General features: G+C 41.6%; 3 protein-coding genes across 6 annotated transcripts in view; 2 read left to right on the forward strand and 1 right to left on the reverse strand.

Moving 5' to 3' along the window:
• Window positions 1-18300, forward strand: part of LOC146451455 (uncharacterized) — a 299471-nt gene that overhangs the window by 137526 nt on the left and 143645 nt on the right. The gene's annotated exons all lie outside the window — the stretch shown is intronic.
• Window positions 1-18300, reverse strand: part of LOC146451462 (uncharacterized) — a 43938-nt gene that overhangs the window by 24045 nt on the left and 1593 nt on the right. For 3 of the 4 annotated variants that reach the window (XM_085098850.1, XM_085098848.1, XM_085098849.1), the window contains exon 3: window positions 17887-17974. The exons of the other annotated variant lie outside the window; for it this stretch is intronic. In XM_085098850.1, coding sequence (XP_084954976.1) covers window positions 17887-17974 — 88 coding nt within the window. The remainder of the gene's footprint in view (window positions 1-17886; window positions 17975-18300) is intronic. 4 annotated transcript variants of the gene reach the window in all.
• On the forward strand, window positions 10041-16589 carry LOC146451467 (uncharacterized). The gene has a single exon (XM_085098757.1). It carries the CDS (start codon window positions 10041-10043, stop codon window positions 16587-16589), a length of 6549 nt encoding a protein of 2182 aa, XP_084954883.1.

The following is an 18300-nucleotide window of genomic DNA, read 5'->3' on the forward strand; positions in this document are numbered from 1 at the left end:
TCTCGCGTTACTAAGTCGAGATCTCGCGTTATTAACACGAGATCTCACATTATAACTCGAGATCTCGACTTATTAAAGCGAGAGGTCGCAAAATAACTCGAAATCAAGTGCTGATAAGTCGAGATATCGTGTTACTAAGTCGAGATCTCGCGTTGTAAGTCGAGATCTCGTGTTATAAGTTGAGGTCTCGCGTTACTAAGTCGAGATCTCGCGTTACTAAGTCGAGATCTTGTGTTATAAGTCGAGATCTCGCGTTATTAACACGAGATCTCACATTATAACTCGAGATCTCGACTTAGTAAAGCGAGAGGTCGCAAAATAACTCGAAATCAAGTGTTACTAAGTCGAGATCTCGTGTTACTAAGTCGAGATCTCGCGTTGTAAGTCGAGATCTCGTGTTATAAGTTGAGATCTCGTGTTTCTAAGTCGAGATCTCGCATTGCAAGTCGAGATCTCGTGTTATAAGTCGAGATCTCGTGTTACAGAGACCCAAAGTAAATTGACAGTAATATTTTGGCTATAAAAAAAATATACCCATATCTAGATGGCCCTTACGGGCCACCGTAATAATTTGAATTGAAATACAAGAAGATTATTTTGAACCACGCGACAGCAACCGGTCAAGAGTCCGGTAGTGCGTCATAGCACGTGCTCGATGTCGAGTCACGTAGCTTCCTAATAAACTCTCCAAACTGTCTCAGAGATCTTTGGGCTCAGCAGTTATTTCACTCTACTAGGTCTAGTTCTCTTCTCCGGTTTTACACAGATATGATCCTTTTATTTGAAACTAAGTTGGAAAACAAAGTGTCACAGAACCTTGCGTGACTCATGAACACAACCTCGTCCCTGGGACGTGCACGTGAAGAGGAGAGACCTTTGCGGTCAGATCGTTGCTGTTACAAAGGTCATTCATTTACTTTTGTAGCGTGGCCGTTACATTTTGACTCGCATTAACATCATCTCAAGTATTTCAATGGCGTGGAATTTAGTGAAAAAGCGAAAGACATCAATTATTTGAGGCTAGACGGGCAGATTTGGGTAGAAGCATGTACGTTGACAGTCCACGGTTCAATATTGGCTCCCTCTAAAACAGGGAACGGGGAATGGAGGAATGGGGAATGGGGAACGGGGAACGGGGAACGGGGAATCTCTAAAATAGGGAATCTCTAAAAGGGGGAATCTCTAAAATAGCGAATCTCTAAAAGGGGGAATCTCTAGAAGGGGGAATCTCTAAAACAGGGAATTTCTAATATAGGGAATCTCTAAAAGGGGGAATTTCAAAAAAGGGGAGTCTCTAAACGGGAGAATCTATCAACAAACTGGATAAATCTATGAACGTTTTAGAAGTATAGTTTTTTCTAAGAGACATTTACAGCATTTGCCAACAACCAATAATATTATTGACAGCTGTTGTCATAATTACTAGATATATAAGATAAAAATAAATTGTTGTCGTCGCTTGCCGCAATATCTTCGGTAGGGGTGGTCCAAACAATTTATGCCAATCGATACCAAAGGGCCACATACAGCAAGAGAAATCGAATTTCTACAGCATCTTTCTGCAAAACGGTAAAGCTGAAAGTGCAATTGATTCTCTGGATAAGCCGTAGACTCAAAATGACTGGAACTGGAACCGAGCCTGGCATCTTTAACACGGGTCGACCATCATTCACTGGACTAGACAGACGTCTTGACGCCTGCAAAAAGCTTATCTAGTGATCAGTTCAAAAATGCCAATTGTGAAATTCGCGGTGTTTGTGTTGCGATTGATCCATCAGCCCTAATGGCCTTACAACGATGTCTAATAAAAAAGCCCTTTCTTATGTCTAAAACTAACCATTTTCCTTTTATGCCTTTCGAAAGTTGCAACAAACGCCCTCAATGTTTTTCAAGAAAAAAAAGGTTTCACTGGTCAAGGAAAAAATTCACCTTATCTATGATGTTATCACTCAGGTAGCAGACATGCTTTAAGGACATGTCTGACGTAGGCCGGAAGCCACCCAAATTGCAAATGCTAGATATGTTTTCATTGTGTCTGGCTGGTTACGTTTCATGGCGTAATTAACAAGACTAGTAATGAGAATGTAAGGTTTAATAGCGTCTGCTTTTTTATACCAAAAAGACAAATTCTCTAAAAGTAGTACCAAATGGCGGGAAATGGCTGCAAGAACGTGTTAAGATAAGACATGTCATCCCGACCTTCGGTCAACCTTTTTTCAAGTCAGTGGCTTCAGGTCAACATGGATAACAACTTCAAGTTTCCATTGGCGTTTGCCAGCAAAAGAAAAAAGCTTGAGGCTGGGGCTCCCAAAATTTAGCGGATCTTGTGTCTTATAGGGATCCTCGATCGATAGTAATGGTCGATATGTCGGTCGACTCACGGTCGACTGACGGTCGATATCTCGGTCGAGCCTCGGTCGCTACTCGGTCGATAATTGGGGATGACTCGGTCGATGTTGTACCGCTATGGCGGTCGTCGTATCGACCGAGGTGGCTGTCGGCCGATATAGATAGCAATACATCGACACTTCACCGACACATCACCGATGCTTCATCGATATTTCACCGCTTACCGGCCGATAGTATCGGCCGATATATCGGTCAATATTCTATCAATATGTTTTTTCGACACTTCGTCCTTATCTCGATTGACATTCGTGTACATAGCGCACCGCTATATCGGTCGTGATATCAGTTGATGGCCAATATAATTAATAACGACAGATAGCGGGTCGATAGTCTGTCGTTATCTCATTTTATTCTTCCACTATTGCATCATTTTACCATATTAGGTCAATAGAACGCGCAAAAACATGCCAGCGTAATACACCGTAGTGTCCCGGTTTAACCGATTTAGAACAAAGCAAAATCCTCGTTCCTTTTTTGTGTCGACCGAGTATCGGCCGATGCATCGACCGACACTTTACCGATACTTGACCGACGGTTCACCGATGTATTGCCAACACACTGCCGATGCTATCGCGACCGACTGTCGGTCGATCTCTCGACCGAAGGTGATCCAATGATCGGTCGATACATCGCCAATATAGCGGCCGATGCTCGATCGACGCTCGCCCGCTACTCGACCGACAATCGACCGATACTCGGTAGATACATCGACCGAGATATCGACCATCAGTCGACCGACATACCGACCGTTACCATCGATCGAGGCTCCCTATAAGACACAAGATCCAATTTAGCTGGGACGAGATTACGAGCCAGGAAGTAATTGGTCAAGGCTCATTTGGCGCGGTGTTTAATACCCAGTATCAGACAACAAAAAAGCCTGCCGAAACAGTGGTTGTAAAAAAGCTTTAGAGATTTAAGAGATTCCCCCTTTTAGAGATTCCCTATTTTAGAGATTCCCCCTTTTAGAGATTCCCTATTTTAGAGATTCCCCCTTTTAGAGATTCCCCCTTTTAGAAATTCCCTATTTTAGAGATTCCCCCTTTTAGAGATTCCCCCGTTTAGAGATTCCCCCTTTTAGAGATTCCCTATTTTAGAGATTCCCCGTTCCCCGTTCCCCGTTCCCCGTTCCCCATTCCCCATTCCTCCATTCCCCGTTCCCTGTTTTAGAGATAGCCGTTCAATATTCTAGTCCGTTGCGAACACAGTCTTATGAAGGGAATCGGACAGTGATTATAAGGAATGCTCGAAACGGTAAAATAATCTCCAAACGCGCAAGAATAGACCGGAGGTGAGTCAATTTTATTCATTTTATTGTATGAAAGCTAAATGTAGCGTTATTGAAGCTTCAGAATCGACATTTTATTTCCCATACAAAAAAAAAAAAAAAAAAAGAAAAAAAAAATTCAACGGCTGCCTGTAACCCAATACCGCTTGCACTCAAAGGTCACCGTCCCACTAGTGGTTTATTATTACACGCTCTCTGGTGACGCGAGCTTGGACTGCTTGTGTTGCGAGCGGACAAAAAATGGCTATGCATCCTTTGGTATATGCATTTTCCTTTTCAAGTTGGAAAGAATATTCAGTTGTGTTTGCTATACTTTAAATAGCTTCAAACAGACTCAAAAGACTTGAATGTAATCCCAGGTTGAAATGGATTATATTGTACCGGAAAAAAAAAAATCGCTGAACACTGAACAGTTTTGTGCTTGTTATTCCTGCTATCGACTTGGTTTAAGAGAATTCGTCCTCGTCCATGTCACACTTCACTTTGGTATAAAGCTTTTTACACGTTATATTTATTTTTCTTCAGAAATAAAGGATAACACGTTTCAGTGCACTAGCATCCAGAGAAGGTGGTGAAATAAGACAACAGTCTAAATGGAAGTGGATTCAACTTATCAATATCGAGAGATTAAAGAAGCTGTTCAGAGGTGGGAGAAAATAAGTACACATTGTCAGAATATGGTATAAATAGCCAATTATTTTAAGTTTTAAGTAATGAGGGGACCAGAAAATCTGAGTCCCTTAAAATTTGGTGTAAAATAGCGGGTTATGTTCAGTTCTAAGTGATGGGGGAATCAGAAATTCTAAGTCCTTTAGAATCGTTGTAAATATCCAGTTTTATTCAGTTTTAAATGATGGGGGATCAGAAATTCTGAGTCCCTTAGAATCGGTGAAAATAGCCGATTTTGTTCAGTTTTAAGTGATGGGAAGAACGGAAATTCTGAGTCCCACAGGAGCGGTGTAAATGGCCAGTTTTATTCAGTTTTAAATGATGGGGGGATCAGAAATTCAGAGTCCCTTAGAATCGGTGAAAATAGCCGCTTTTGCTTGGTTTTAAGTGATTGAGGGATCAGAAATTCTGAGTCCCTTAGAATCGGTGAAATTGGCCGATTTCGTTCAGTTTTAAATGTTGGGGGGATCCGAAATTCTGAGTCCCTCAGAATAGGTGTAAATAGCAAGTTTTATTCAGTTTTAAATGTTGGGGGGATCAGAAATTCTGAGTCTCTTAGAATCTGGCGTAAATAGCAGATTTTGTTCAGTTTTAAATGAGGGGGGGATCAGGAATTCTGAGTCCCTTAGAATCGGTGTAAATAGCCAGTTTTATTCAGTTTTAGATGATGGGGGATCAGAAATTCTGAGTCCTTCAGAATTGGTGTAAATAGCCAGTTCAGTATTCAGTTTTAAATGATGGGGGATCAGAAATTCTGAATCCCTTAGAATCGGTGGAAATAGCCGGTTTTGTTCAGTTTTAAGTGATGGGGGGATCAGAAATTCTGAGTCCCTTAGAATCGGTGTAAATAGCCAGTTTTATTCAGTTTTAAATGATGGGGAGATCAGAAATTCTGAATCCTTCAGAATCTGGTGTAAATAGCCAGTTTTATACAGTTTTAAATGTTGGGGGATCAGAAATTCTGAGTCTCTTAGAATCTGGTGTAAATAGCAGGTTTTGTTCAGTTTTAAATGATGGGGGGATCAGAAATTCTGAGTCCCTTAGAATCGGGTGTAAATAGCCAGTTTTATTCAGTTTTAAATGATGAGGGAATCAGAAATTCTGAGTCCCTTAGAATCGGTGTAAATAGCCAGTTTTATTCAGTTTTAAATGATGGGGGGATCAGAAATTCTGAGTTCCTTTAGGATAGGTGTAAATCGCGAGATTAATTCAGTTTTAAATGTTGGGAGATCAGAAATTCTGAGTCCCTTAGAATCTGGTGTAAATAGCAGGTTTTGTTCAGTTTTAAATGATGGGGGATCAGAAATTCTGATTCCCTTAGAATCGGTGTAAATAGCAAGTTTTATTCAGTTTTAAATGATGGGGGGATCAGAAATTTTGAGTCCTTTAGAATCGGTGTAAATAGCCAGTTCAGTATTTAGTTTTAAATGATGGGGCGATCAGAAATTCTGACTCCCTTAGATTCGGTGTAAATAGCCGGTTTTATTCAGTTTTAAATGATGGGGGATCAGAAATTCTGAGTTCCTTTAGGATAGGTGTAAATCGCGAGATTAATTCAGTTTTAAATGTTGGGAGATCAGAAATTCTGAGTCCCTTAGAATCTGGTGTAAATAGCAGGTTTTGTTCAGTTTTAAATGATGGGGGATCAGAAATTCTGATTCCCTTAGAATCGGTGTAAATAGCCAGTTTTATTCAGTTTTAAATGATGGGGGGGTCAGAAATTCTGAATCCTTCAGAATCTGGTGTAAATAGCCAGTTTTATACAGTTTTAAATGTTGGGGGATCAGAAATTCTGAGTCTCTTAGAATCTGGTGTAAATAGCAGGTTTTGTTCAGTTTTAAATAATGGGGGGATCAGAAATTCTGAGTCCCTTAGAATCGGTTTAAATGGCCAGTTTTATTCAGTTTTAAATGTTGGGGGGATCAGAAATTCTGAGTCCCTTAGAATCTGGTGTAAATAGCCAGTTTTATTCAGTTTTAAATGATGGGGGAATCAGAAATTCTGAGTCCCTTAGAATCGGTGTAAATAGCCAGTTTTATTCAGTTTTAAATGATGGGGGGATCAGAAATTCTGAGTTCCTTTAGGATAGGTGTAAATCGCGAGATTAATTCAGTTTTAAATGTTGGGAGATCAGAAATTCTGAGTCCCTTAGAATCTGGTGTAAATAGCAGGTTTTGTTCAGTTTTAAATGATGGGGGATCAGAAATTCTGATTCCCTTAGAATCGGTGTAAATAGCAAGTTTTATTCAGTTTTAAATGATGGGGGGATCAGAAATTTTGAGTCCTTTAGAATCGGTGTAAATAGCCAGTTCAGTATTTAGTTTTAAATGATGGGGCGATCAGAAATTCTGACTCCCTTAGATTCGGTGTAAATAGCCGGTTTTATTCAGTTTTAAATGATGGGGGATCAGAAATTCTGAGTTCCTTTAGGATAGGTGTAAATCGCGAGATTAATTCAGTTTTAAATGTTGGGAGATCAGAAATTCTGAGTCCCTTAGAATCTGGTGTAAATAGCAGGTTTTGTTCAGTTTTAAATGATGGGGGATCAGAAATTCTGATTCCCTTAGAATCGGTGTAAATAGCCAGTTTTATTCAGTTTTAAATGATGGGGGGATCAGAAATTCTGAATCCTTCAGAATCTGGTGTAAATAGCCAGTTTTATACAGTTTTAAATGTTGGGGGATCAGAAATTCTGAGTCTCTTAGAATCTGGTGTAAATAGCAGGTTTTGTTCAGTTTTAAATAATGGGGGGATCAGAAATTCTGAGTCCCTTAGAATCGGTTTAAATGGCCAGTTTTATTCAGTTTTAAATGTTGGGGGGATCAGAAATTCTGAGTCCCTTAGAATCTGGTGTAAATAGCCAGTTTTATTCAGTTTTAAATGATGGGGGAATCAGAAATTCTGAGTCCCTTAGAATCGGTGTAAATAGCCAGTTTTATTCAGTTTTAAATGATGGGGGGATCAGAAATTCTGAGTTCCTTTAGGATAGGTGTAAATCGCGAGATTAATTCAGTTTTAAATGTTGGGAGATCAGAAATTCTGAGTCCCTTAGAATCTGGTGTAAATAGCAGGTTTTGTTCAGTTTTAAATGATGGGGGATCAGAAATTCTGATTCCCTTAGAATCGGTGTAAATAGCCAGTTTTATTCAGTTTTAAATGATGGGGGGATCAGAAATTTTGAGTCCTTCAGAATCGGTGTAAATAGCCAGTTCAGTATTTAGTTTTAAATGATGGGGCGATCAGAAATTCTGAGTCCCTTAGAATCGGTGTAAATAGCCGGTTTTATTCAGTTTTAAATGATGGGGGGATCAGAAATTCTGAGTTCCTTTAGAATAAGTGTAAATAGCGAGTTTAATTCAGTTTTAAATGTTGGGAGATCAGAAATTCTGAGTCCCTTAAAATCTGGTGTAAATGAGAGGTTTTGTTCAGTTTTAAATGTTGGGGGGATCAGAAATTCTGAGTCCTTCATAATCGGTGTAAATAGCCAGTTCAGTATTCAGTTTTAAATGATGGTGGGATCAGAAATTTTGAGTCCCTTAGAATTGGTGTAAATAGCCAGTTTTATTCAGTTTTAAATGATGGGGGGATCAAAAATTCTGAGTCCCTCAGAATCGGTGTAAATAGCAGGTTTTGTTCAGTTTTAAATGATGGGGGATCAGAAATTCTGAACCTTTTCGTATTCTTAGTCTTCAAATCTTTTCTTTATTCTTTAAGAGAATTGTTAATTCCAAACATCTTATATTGTTTGGAGGATTTTTGTACTTCCGAGCAAACAGAGCAATTATTTTTGTCATTTGAAGCATTATTTTTAGATTCAGAGCAAACAGTACAAAACATTTTATGGAATAAATTGGAGATTTTGTTGTTCCGTGGATGCCGCGCCTTTCATTAAGGGCCGATTTTTCGTTCCTTTCTGAATTAATTTTACTGACTGCTACGTGCAAAACTATTTTTCCGACACAAGTTGTTAATGCACCCTGAAAAATAAGTCATTTTCAGAGAATATCCCTGTGTTTAATCTGAATTTATCCAAATTGTAACGCCACATTTTAGTTTGGAGGGCGTTACACTGTAGCCTTAAATAAAGTCACGCTGCAAAAAGGTTTTCCCAAATTTGCCTGTTGTGGCCTTCAGACGATCTCCTAACCTACGTGACTTACTGGTTTCGGCTAAACTTTTTTCTAACTCGACTAATCCCCACCCACAACTCCCTTCCGGCTCCTATCGTTGCAGTAAAAATTGCGCCACTTGCCCATACAAATCCAATGGTCTCACTAACTACACCTTCTTTTCCAATGGTGAAACGCGCCCTATCAAATCTAACCTGACCTGTGAAACTAAAACTATAATCTACATGATCCAATGTAACCGCTGTTATTTACAATACATAGGAGAGACTAAACGACGCTTAAAAGACCGCTTTAATGAACACCGCCGCACCAGAGATAACCCTAACACTAAATCGAAACCCACCACAGCCGCAAAACACCTCCTCACCGCTCCTAACCACACTGCTAACGACATACAATTAATCCCCATAGAAAAAGTCTACTCTAACCGAGACTCAGTCCGTAAGGCCAGGGAAGCCTTTTTAATCTCAAAAGGCAGAACACTTTTGCCACATGGCCTGAATATTCGCGACGAAATGTACTAGCTTTTTTCCTTTTATTATTTTTTATTCTTTGTTATTATTATTTCATTTGCTTCATATTTTATACTGTCAATCAATTTAGTTTAACGTAGTTCCGCTATTGCGCAAATATTTGTCAGCCATATAAGCGTATGTCCCAATGTAAATTTTCATTATACCTGAAGAAGGCTGGTTTGGCCAGCCGAAATAAAGTATAACCTTTAAACCGTAATTCTAAGTTGTATCGGTCTCTGCTTCTTTTATCATTTGTATTTGTTAAGCCGATCAGATCAACAATTGATCCAACGTATACCAGCAGAATTATCGTCCACGGTTGTTGCTTGGACTTGACCCGTTATAGATTAACCTTTTTCCTGAGAAAGAATGAGTTTCTTTTTCCGATTAACAGTGAAAAATAACAGATAGAACCCCGGCGAGGTTCAGTTGTATCTCAAGTGTTGTCCCAATAACACAACCAACATTCTGATCAGTTCTCCTTTTGGAAACTTTCTCATCTTAAAATTTCCCTGTAAACCACGAATTCATCATCGATGTTAGTTGTGTTATCCCGGATGAAAGCAAACTGGCAGGCATTCCCATATGAAAAGCTTTTGCACCTAGCCTCGCTTTCATTGTTACTGCTGGGCTTCGCGTTTCCCAGCTGGGTTCCCTGCGCAGACATTTAGTTTCGGGCATGCGCATAGGTGGCCTTTAATGTTTACCACGAGGGCCACCGAGTTTTTACCTCAATTTTAAGTTCACTAAGGTTTATTAGTTTTCACGGTTTGTACGGCAGTTAAGTTGACTTTTATGAAGGTCCATCGGTGTAACTGGAATTGCGAGTTTGTCTCACGGTGCCTCGTGTCGAAATAAACGTTGAAATTTACGGCTGGTTTACATTCGCATCTACAGTAAAAACTCGACCTCAAGCATGGTTTGTCGATGGATGTGTGGTTTACAAGGATAAATACGGTTTACTTGGTTTTTCTATTGCAACTTTCACGGATAATTACGGGCATGGAAAACGAAAACATGGAATCTACAATGGCTTATGGTGAAGAAGGAATTTTCAAAGGTTATCGTTCGCGTTCGCCTTCAATTGACACGGCTTCGTTTCGCGCCATTTCACCGCTTAACACTCCACCGACGGATGCGGCATCAGAAATACGGCTTCATGATTCAGTTAAGGTTCAAGGTTCACTGAATATGGAGGAGAAATCGACGGAGAATGGTGCCGCGGAGTTAGAATCGGGCGCAAGGAAGAAAATTACAACGGATAAAGGTAAACAGTACGAGATACAAAGGTTAAAAGAGCGTAGAACTGTGGCTCTTCGCCACGTGACTAGGCAGATAAACAAAATGAAGCCTCTTCTTGTTGATCTTAACAATTTTGAGTTTGTGTCATCTGAAACGGAAGGTTTAAACAATTTACTTGTCAAGCTACAAGTTGCTCAGGATAATTTCCTCGAAGTGTTAGAGAATGAATCAGATATTGCCAGTGCTAATTCATGGTATGAAGTTCATGATGGAGATGTGTTTAAGTTTAAACAGTCTGTCTGTGAATATTTGTCTAAGGCGAAAGAGCTTCAATCTGCTGAACTAAATTCTGCTGCTTCTAACAAGTCTCATCGCTCTAGAAAGTCTGATCACTCTGGACGTTCTAATTTGTCGTCACTTTCATCTAATGCGAAATTGATAAAAGCCAAGACTAGGGTTGCAGCGTTAGAAGTTGAGGCAGCTTTTCTGAAGGAAAAACAAGCACTGAAAATGGCCGAGGAACAATTGGAGCTTAGGAAAAGTCTAGCTAAGGCAAAGGAAGAAGAAAGGATTTATAAACAAATGAACAGAGAAGAGTGGGTTTCCACACCTACATGTTTACAGACACAAAAGCTTCCAATATTCCCAGTGTCCAGTCTACTCCCAGCCAACGTTATGAAGGATACAAACATTACCTCCCTGTCAACCCCAGGGTCGGTTGTAACAATGACAACGGCAGCAATGGTGACTAGTTCATCCTCATCAAACGCCATTCCAATTTTAGAACCTGCTTCAAAGTCTCTTCCAGCACATTCTTCTGGCAATCACGTCTCAGGGCACCAGTACCCCACTAAAGCAAATCCTCTTAGTGGATATACTACAGAGCAAACAGGCCCCATTTACACAAGCCCAATGACAGCATGCAGATCAGGAAATTCAGGCTTTGACTTTGAAACCCATGTAGACATTGTGACTCCTGGGTGTGTAGTGAACCCCACTGAAATTCCCACAAGTGCACATATTTCATCAACTCAACCCCATTTCGTAGACGGGCATGCAGTTGTGTATTCTATTAGAGATCAATCGCAGGGGATCCCACAGACACCCCAACGTGTTTATAGCCCTCCAAGTTGCTCAACAAGTTTGTCTGTTAATCCCTTGACAGTCCAGGACAATACCTTTCAAGATATTGTAGACATTCAAAGAAAGCAGACGGAATTGTCTCGAATTATGGTTTCCCAGCAAGCAAGGAGTCTTCTTCCATCAACTGAGCCTCCGATGTTTTACGGTGACGCTATGGAATTTCCCGCATTTATGACTGCCTTTGAGTCTTTGATTGAATCAAAGGTTGAAGATTCCTGTGAAAGGCTGTATTTTCTGGGTCAGTACACTTCTGGTAAAGCTAAAGAAGTTATCAATGGTTGTCTTCAGAGAAAATCAGAAGGATCCTACAAAGAAGCCAAGGGACTGCTAAAGAGACAGTTTGGAGATCCATTCAAGATTGCAAATGCCCACATCACCAAACTGTCTTCATGGCAACCAATTAAAGCAAACGATGGCTCAGCTCTCCAAAATTTCTCTATTGCTCTGGACCAAGCAAAGTCTGCCATGAAAGGCATGTCTCACATGGACGACTTGAACACAGCTCATGTACTGCGACAGCTTTGGGAAAAGTTACCTAGGCATCTACGAAGCAAATGGACTGAAAGGAACAATAAGACCAAGATTGAAAAAGGAAGGATAGCTGACTTTGAGGAATTCTCACAATTTGTCCGCAAACAAGCTGAGCTTGCCACAGATCCTGTATTCTCAGAAGAAAATGTTACCAAACCTCATCATGATGAGAAAGACAAAGGCACTCATGTCAAATTTAGACGAAGGCCACGTAGCAGAGGAAAAGGAACAAGCCTTGCCACGGGATTAAAGCAGGAAGGTAGAAAGGAGCAGTCCACGTCGTGTTCCTTATGCAAAAGACCTCACAACCTAAATGATTGTGAACAGTTTTTAAAGAAAACTCTAACTGAGCGACGGGAGTTTGTAGTGGAGAAGAAACTGTGCTTTGGTTGCTTTAGTGATCAGCACATTGCCAAAAACTGCAAGGAGCGGCAGACATGTAAGACTTGCAAAAGGCCACACCCCACATCGCTACACGACTATGATTGGGCGAAGAAGATCAGCAACGACAGTGATAATCAACCTGGAGCTGAACCTCGGGTTAGCAGCAACCGCACTGCCATCTGTAACGTCACGGAAGCTGGAGATGTACCTATCAACATGGGCATATTACCAGTTCACTTGTTTCACAAGAGTGATCCAGCAAAGAAGATAAAGGTCTATGCACTGCTAGACAATGCCAGTGGTGGGACATTTGTGACTGAGAAGTCAATGAAGGCACTTGGCATTGAGGGAAATGACACTGACCTTATCCTTACTACGATTCACGGAACAAGCAGTGTTACCACAAAGGCCATTGAAGGATTGGTGGTAGCCAACATTAAAGAAGAGGACGTGATCTTGGACCTACCTAGAACGTTTACGCGGCATGTGATTCCAGCAGACCGCAATGAAATACCTCGACCTGACGTAATCTGCAAGATGTCTCATTTGAAGAAAATCAGTGCAGAGATACCCCCATACATGGCAGACATCGAAGTGGGTCTGCTTATTGGATTGAATTGCCCAAGTGCCCTACGTCCAAGAGAAATCGTTTACGGCAAAGATTCAGACCCGTACGCAGTTCGGTCACTCCTCGGATGGTACGTCAACGGGCCCCTCTGTAATCCACAGCCGAGTAGCCAGATTACATGCAACCGAATCAATCTTAGCCCTGAAGATACTATAATTACCCCTCGGGGATATGTAGTCACACAGAGAAAGGTGAAGGAGCGGATAACTCCACAAGCAGTTAGTCAGATGTTCGAGTTGGACTTCTCTGAACGAGAAAAGGGGACAGCAATGTCACGTGAAGACATCAAGTTCTGCGAAACGGTGGAGAGTGGCATCCTTCATCTTGATGACCTGCATTATGAGATGCCCCTCCCATTTAAGCATCAGAACATTCAGCTCCCTAACAACTATGCACAAGCAGAAAAGCGTCTGACTGGCCTAAAAAGGCGTCTGAAGGCCGATGACAGATATTGTGCGGATTACTGCAGTTTTATGGCTGATATCATCTCCAAAGGATATGCTCGGAAGGTGAATGACGAGTTCAAAGATGAGGTTGGAAGAACCTGGTACCTTCCTCATCACGGGATCTATCATCCGCAGAAGTCGAAAGTACGAGTGGTGTTCGATTGTTCGGCCACATTTGCAGGACAGTCCTTGAATGACAAGCTTCTTCAGGGACCGGATCTTACAAGTAACCTCCTTGGCGTGCTAACCAGATTTCGCCAGGAGAAGTATGCCTTTATGGCGGACATCGAGAAGATGTTCTTTCAAGTGAGAGTTAGAAAGGAAGATCAAAGTTTCCTCAGATTTTTGTGGTGGCCAAATGGAGACTTGGAGCAGAAAGCCGAAGAGTATTGTATGACTGCGCACCTTTTCGGGGCAGTATCGTCTCCTGCATGTGCCAACTATGCACTTCAGTGTACAGCAGACGAAAACGAAGACAACTATGGAACTGAGGTAGCCAACACCCTTAGAAGGAACTTCTATGTGGATGATGCCCTAAAATCTGCAAGCACCGAAGACAAAGCTATTGATCTAGCGAAGGACGTCAAGGCAGTTTGCAGGAATGGGGGATTCAACTTGACTAAGTTTGTGGGCAACACTGAACGCATCATTAACTCAATTTCTGACGAGCACAGAGCAGAGAATGTGAAGAGCCTTGCACTTGGCCAAGATAAGTTGCCTATTGAAAGAGCACTAGGAGTCATTTGGTGCATCAAATCAGATACCTTCAACTTCAGGATTGAACTTAAGGATAAGCCTTGCACACGTAGAGGCATCCTTTCAACGATTAGTTCCATCTACGACCCCTTAGGTTTCATCGCTCCGGTAGTACTCATTGGAAAGAAGATATTACAAGACATCTGTCAGTCTAACAGCTGGGATGAACCTGTTGAGGATGCAACCAAAAGCAGATGGGAAAAATGGCGGAATGAACTTTGCTTACTTGAAAGTTTAAAAGTGCCAAGAAGTTTCAAACCCGCAGAATTCGGAAAGATTGTGTCGGCACAGCTCCACTGTATGTCCGATGCTTCGACGTGTGGGTATGGACAGTGCTCGTATTTGAGACTTGAAGACGAGAGCGGGAAAGTACATGTGTCGTTTGTTATGGGAAAGGCCCGCGTAACACCGAAGAAGATAGTCAGTATCCCGAGATTGGAATTGGCTGCTGCCACAATTTCTGTCAATATTGGTGACAAGTTAAAGGATGAATTGGAGTATGAGGACATAAAGGACTACTACTGGACGGACAGTAAAGTCGTTTTAGGCTTTATAAGTAATGAATCTCGTCGTTTTCATACCTACGTAGCTAACAGAGTTCAGCTTATCCACGAGCACACTACTCCTTCACAATGGCACTATGTGGAAACTGCATTGAATACTGCTGACGAAGGGTCGAGAGGTATGTCTCCAAAGGACTTTGTTGAGAAGGCGGCATGGATCACGGGTCCTGACTTCCTGAAAGAACCTGCAAAGAGCTGGCTGAAGGAAGAAACGTATGAAGACCACGTGGATCCAGATTCCCCGGAAGTCAAAAATGTCAAGGTTAACATTAGCACGGTGAAAGAGAGCAGTGATATTGTCAAGAGACTTCGACGATTCTCCAGTTGGTTTAAAGCAAAGATGGCTGTAGCGCTTTGCCTGAAATACAAGAGACATCTGAGAGATAGAGTCCTAGCCAAGAGAAAAGTGTCCAGCAGTTTGGAATCTGATGAAGGACCTGCCGGACGTAAGGATGTCAATTCTACAAGAGTCAACGTAGCTGACTTAGAAGAAGCAGAAATGGAGATCATAAAGCACGTACAAAGAAATGAGTTCCCGTCGGAAATTAAAAGTCTGCAAGACGTTCAAGAGAAAGTCGTCTACGGTAGTCGTAAGTCAGACAAAGAAAAGAAAGCCCTGTTTAGGAAGACAAGTTCTCTCCGCATGTTGGATCCAGTTCTAGACGGTGATGGTGTTATGAGAGTTGGTGGAAGAATACGGAAGGCCAATCTGCCCCCCACTCTAAAGAACCCTGTGATCCTACCAAAGTCAAGCCACATTAGTTCACTGATTATCAGCCATGTTCATGAAAGAACACATCATAGCGGAAGAGGGATAACTCTGAACGAGCTTCGTTCCTGTGGCTATTGGATTGTTAGCGGAAATGCGATGGTCAGACAGTTTATTTCTAAATGTGTAACATGTCGTCACCTTCGAGGGACCCAAGGAGAACAGAAAATGGCAGATTTGCCAAAGTCGCGCGTAGAGCCAACACCACCCTTTACCTATTGTGGGGTCGACTACTTTGGCCCTTGGCACGTCCAACGAGGAAGATCCGTCGTGAAGAGATACGGAGCCTTGTTTACTTGCTTAGCAAGTAGAGCAGTACACATAGAGGTGGCGGATTCTTTGGAAACGGATTCGTTTATAAATGCACTCAGACGTTTCATCTGTAGACGGGGATCGGTCAGGGAAATCCGCTGCGATAGAGGAACAAATTTCATTGGTGCAGAAGCAGAACTCCAGAAAGCTATTGAAGAAATGGATGACCAGGAGATCAAAGCGGAACTCCTTAAGGAAAGCATCGATTGGATTAAGAACCCTGCATCTGCTAGCAATTTTGGTGGTGTCTGGGAAAGACAAATCAGGTCAATCAGAAATGTCATGAATGGTCTCATCAGAGAACATGGTAGTCGTCTGGACGAAGACTCGTTGAGGACCTTCCTTTGCGAAGCCGAATACACGATCAACAACAGACCTCTGACAGTGGAGACCCTCAGCGACCCACATTCTGCACCACCATTATCACCAAGTATGCTGCTTACAGGAAAGACAAGACTTGTGCTGCCCCCGCCTGGGGAATTCAAGAGAGAAGACCTGTACTGCAGAAAGATGTGGCGGCGTACACAGCATATGGCTCAAGAATTCTGGTCAAGATGGTGTAAAGGATATCTGCAGCAGTTACAAGCAAGAAACAAGTGGATTCGGCCACGAAAAAATTTTCAGGTCGGAGATGTTGTGTTGTTGAAAGAAAACCAGTCTCCTAGAAACAGATGGCCCATGGCTAAAGTGGTGGAAACTCACCCCGATGATCAGGATCAAGTACGTTCGGTGACAGTGTTGACACGTAATGGATCCAGACTGGAAAGACCTGTTAACAAGCTTGTGCTGCTCGTAGAAGCGTGAGAGACCGGGATTCCCCGACAAGGAGCCTGAGGAGCCAGAACTTTGTTAAGAAAGAGATTTACAGTGAAAGAAACTTTAAGTGTTTTCACTAAGCATGGAACATTGACATTGTGTTTGCTAAAGATTAGTTCCTTTTTGTAGAAAATGTTGGACATTTTGGGGAGCCATGTTACTGCTGGGCTTCGCGTTTCCCAGCTGGGTTCCCTGCGCAGACATTTAGTTTCGGGCATGCGCATAGGTGGCCTTTAATGTTTACCACGAGGGCCACCGAGTTTTTACCTCAATTTTAAGTTCACTAAGGTTTATTAGTTTTCACGGTTTGTACGGCAGTTAAGTTGACTTTTATGAAGGTCCATCGGTGTAACTGGAATTGCGAGTTTGTCTCACGGTGCCTCGTGTCGAAATAAACGTTGAAATTTACGGCTGGTTTACATTCGCATCTACATTCATAATGAGGCTCGGAAATGAACTGTTGGTTTTTAACTGAGATTTGCCATGAATTTTCTCCCTCGCAATCCAACATTGGAACCGGGAAAGTCGCCGCACAGGAGCGGGAAATAAACTATTACGGATCATTATTACAACATCGATATAAAATGAATCACTTTATGGTCAAACCTACTCCAGTCAAATTGCCTTCGTTATTTTTGGAATTGACGTGTTGTTTTTTTCAGACAAGGAATTTACTCAAGTTACTTAGTATCTCTGTTTCAAAGCCTCGGTTGTTCAAAGAGTGTGGATAACTTTATATGTCCAGTGCATAAGTCACCATCCAGCGAATAGATTGCCTTCCAATTTAATATATATTTTATACGATAGAAAGCGCTTTATCCAGTGCATAAAATTATACGATCTATGAACAACCGGGGCCAGGTGTGTAATTGGGTACCAAATGCTAAAGGTCACCGTACGATGGACAAGCACCCCTCGGGAGGTTGGTGAGATGGGATTAATGGGGGTGAGAGGTGAGGTGAGTTGAGTTGAGTTGAGGTGAGATATAACTTTTAGTATCTATTTAACGACAATTTCATCAAGTTCCTAGTATATTTGCCTCATGCTGCAGAAACCGTGTTTAATCTCGCTAGCGCTCCGCCTGTATGTATCACCATGACCCGAACAGCAGGTTTAACTCTCAAAAATAATTCAACAGCATTCAGTTGTATTAGGCAGTTTTATTTATCAATTATCAATCTAAGAAGTTACACAGTGTCGGCTCGACAGTCTAATAATTTTCTAGCAGAACACGCCGATATTTTTTGCAACAGGACTACAAGACCATTTCAGATCTCCAGCTCACGGCCACGGCGACATCTAAGGAGCTGTTTTAAGCAGCCTCTTTTGCTCTTGCCCCTTGCCACACAGAATGCAAACCTCCTTTTGCAACCCTAAATGAAAAACAGAAAAGAAGTAAAATTGTAATTGAGTCTGTACGGGTAGAAAAAAGTCTTTGTTGTAGGTACATGGGTAAACGGATATGGATAACTAGCGATAAACTAACGCGGTATTTCAGTGGCTCGCTTGGACAATCATTTAGCACGGTAAAGAAAAAGAAAATGTTAACGGACTAATAAACAAGAAAAACTGCTAGAATATGTATGCAGATTAGAATATGTACAGTAATTAAAATAATTATACTAGGTAAAATGAATTATTACAGAAACCAATAGAGGACGACTGAATCAATGAACGAAAGGACGAACGAACGAACGAA

This window comes from Pavona decussata, unplaced genomic scaffold, assembly GCF_977016875.1.
Source record: "Pavona decussata unplaced genomic scaffold, jaPavDecu1.1 SCAFFOLD_386, whole genome shotgun sequence".
Lineage (NCBI taxonomy): Eukaryota > Metazoa > Cnidaria > Anthozoa > Scleractinia > Agariciidae > Pavona > Pavona decussata.

What these genes read in the sequence shown, in the direction of transcription:
- LOC146451467 (XM_085098757.1), top strand. Translation starts at nt 10,041, where the DNA reads ATGGCTTATGGTGAAGAAGGAATTTTCAAAGGTTATCGTTCGCGTTCG.